Source organism: Penaeus monodon, chromosome 20 (assembly GCF_015228065.2).
Source record: "Penaeus monodon isolate SGIC_2016 chromosome 20, NSTDA_Pmon_1, whole genome shotgun sequence".
In the NCBI taxonomy this organism is placed as follows: Eukaryota; Metazoa; Arthropoda; class Malacostraca; order Decapoda; family Penaeidae; genus Penaeus; species Penaeus monodon.
Window position 1 is genome coordinate 45965000 of NC_051405.1, and position 1339 is coordinate 45966338.

Below are 1339 nucleotides of genomic sequence, written 5' to 3' on the forward strand. Positions count from 1 at the left end.
CTAGATTTATTGTTAAGGTTAATTATATTTTCTAATATTTTACACTTTTAGGTTGCATGTGAGGAATGCAAAGAGAAGCTCGGTGCAAATTGTGTTGTAGCACGAGGGCGATTATTCATAGATGTAAATCCAGAACAAGTTCCTGAGGTTAGTACCATTTCATATAGGTAATTGTTGAAAGTATCAAATACCTTTGTGCTTGTATGAATGTATATGAAGAAAACGTATAGAGATAATGTTTTTATGCTTGGCAATTTCCATCCTTTTAGGTACTGAAGCTTAGAAGTATTGACAATGTGAATATTGTTCTCAGTATGGTGAAGAACTTCAGTTTTCCATCAGAAAGGGTAAGATGGCAATTGAATGCCCTCTTCATACATATGATGATGCTAATACATATCATTGTACAATCATTGTATGGTTTGTAGCCTTATAATGTTAATTCAGCAGTATATATTCAGGAAAAATGCTTTGAGCAACTGTACATGCTAGCAGAGAAGCCTGACTGGAAGAAAGGTATGGAAGTTTGGAGGAGGACTCTTGGCTACGAAGAGGAGCCAATTAAGGAAGAGAAGCTATTGACAGGGGATTTCTGTCAGCCTAGGCCAGATGTTGACCTGAAGATGATGAAGTCAACATCCCAAATAGTAAATAATATTCCAAGAGCTCTTCTGCCCAAACACCTAAAGCTTGATGAAGAAGGTTTAGCAAAGGAAGATGAAGTTCAACTGTCTGAGGACAAGGGTAATGATGCATTACTGTTATCAGCTATTTAGTAGTTTTGCCATTACAATTATTGAATTATCCTTCCAATGGATATTAATATCATCATAGTTTCTATTGTTAAAATAATTATGATATTTTCTTACAGTAATAGTCCATGAGATTTGTTGAAACAAGCTCTATCAACAAAGAGTCTATGTAATACAGGGCAATCTTTTTTATTTACAAATATTTATTTTGAATTCTCCTTCATCATCATCAGACAGTGTTGAAGAGAATAATGAGGTTTCTCATACACGTGATTACTGTTTGTCAGGACCAAAGTTCAGAGTATCATGCAACAGGTTAGTTGTTGTTGTTTTTCTTGATTTAATTAATAATACATTAAGTGCAGAATTTATTAATTTCCATAGTGCAAAGGAAGATTGATATAATCATTTATTTCCAGAACTGGCACACGTCACATCTTTGGATCTCCTGAAGCCGCAAGGCAGTTTGGTGCTGGTATCAATGAAAAATTCAACTGGCCAGTTGACCTCAAGAATTTTGATCTGGAGGTCATCCTATACATAGATAATGGTAGGAACATGTGATATTTTAGCATATATCTAGGAAA

General features: G+C 34.6%; 1 protein-coding gene across 1 annotated transcript in view; it reads left to right on the forward strand.

Moving 5' to 3' along the window:
• Nucleotides 1–1302, forward strand: part of LOC119585872 (THUMP domain-containing protein 3-like) — a gene marked incomplete at its 3' end in the record, with an annotated part of 3243 nt that extends 1941 nt beyond the window's left edge. The window contains 5 exon segments of the mRNA XM_037934603.1: nucleotides 52–147; nucleotides 270–347; nucleotides 462–744; nucleotides 986–1067; nucleotides 1172–1302. Of these exon segments, the coding sequence (XP_037790531.1) occupies nucleotides 52–147; nucleotides 270–347; nucleotides 462–744; nucleotides 986–1067; nucleotides 1172–1302 (670 nt within the window).
• Between the last annotated feature and the right edge of the window lie 37 nt (nucleotides 1303–1339).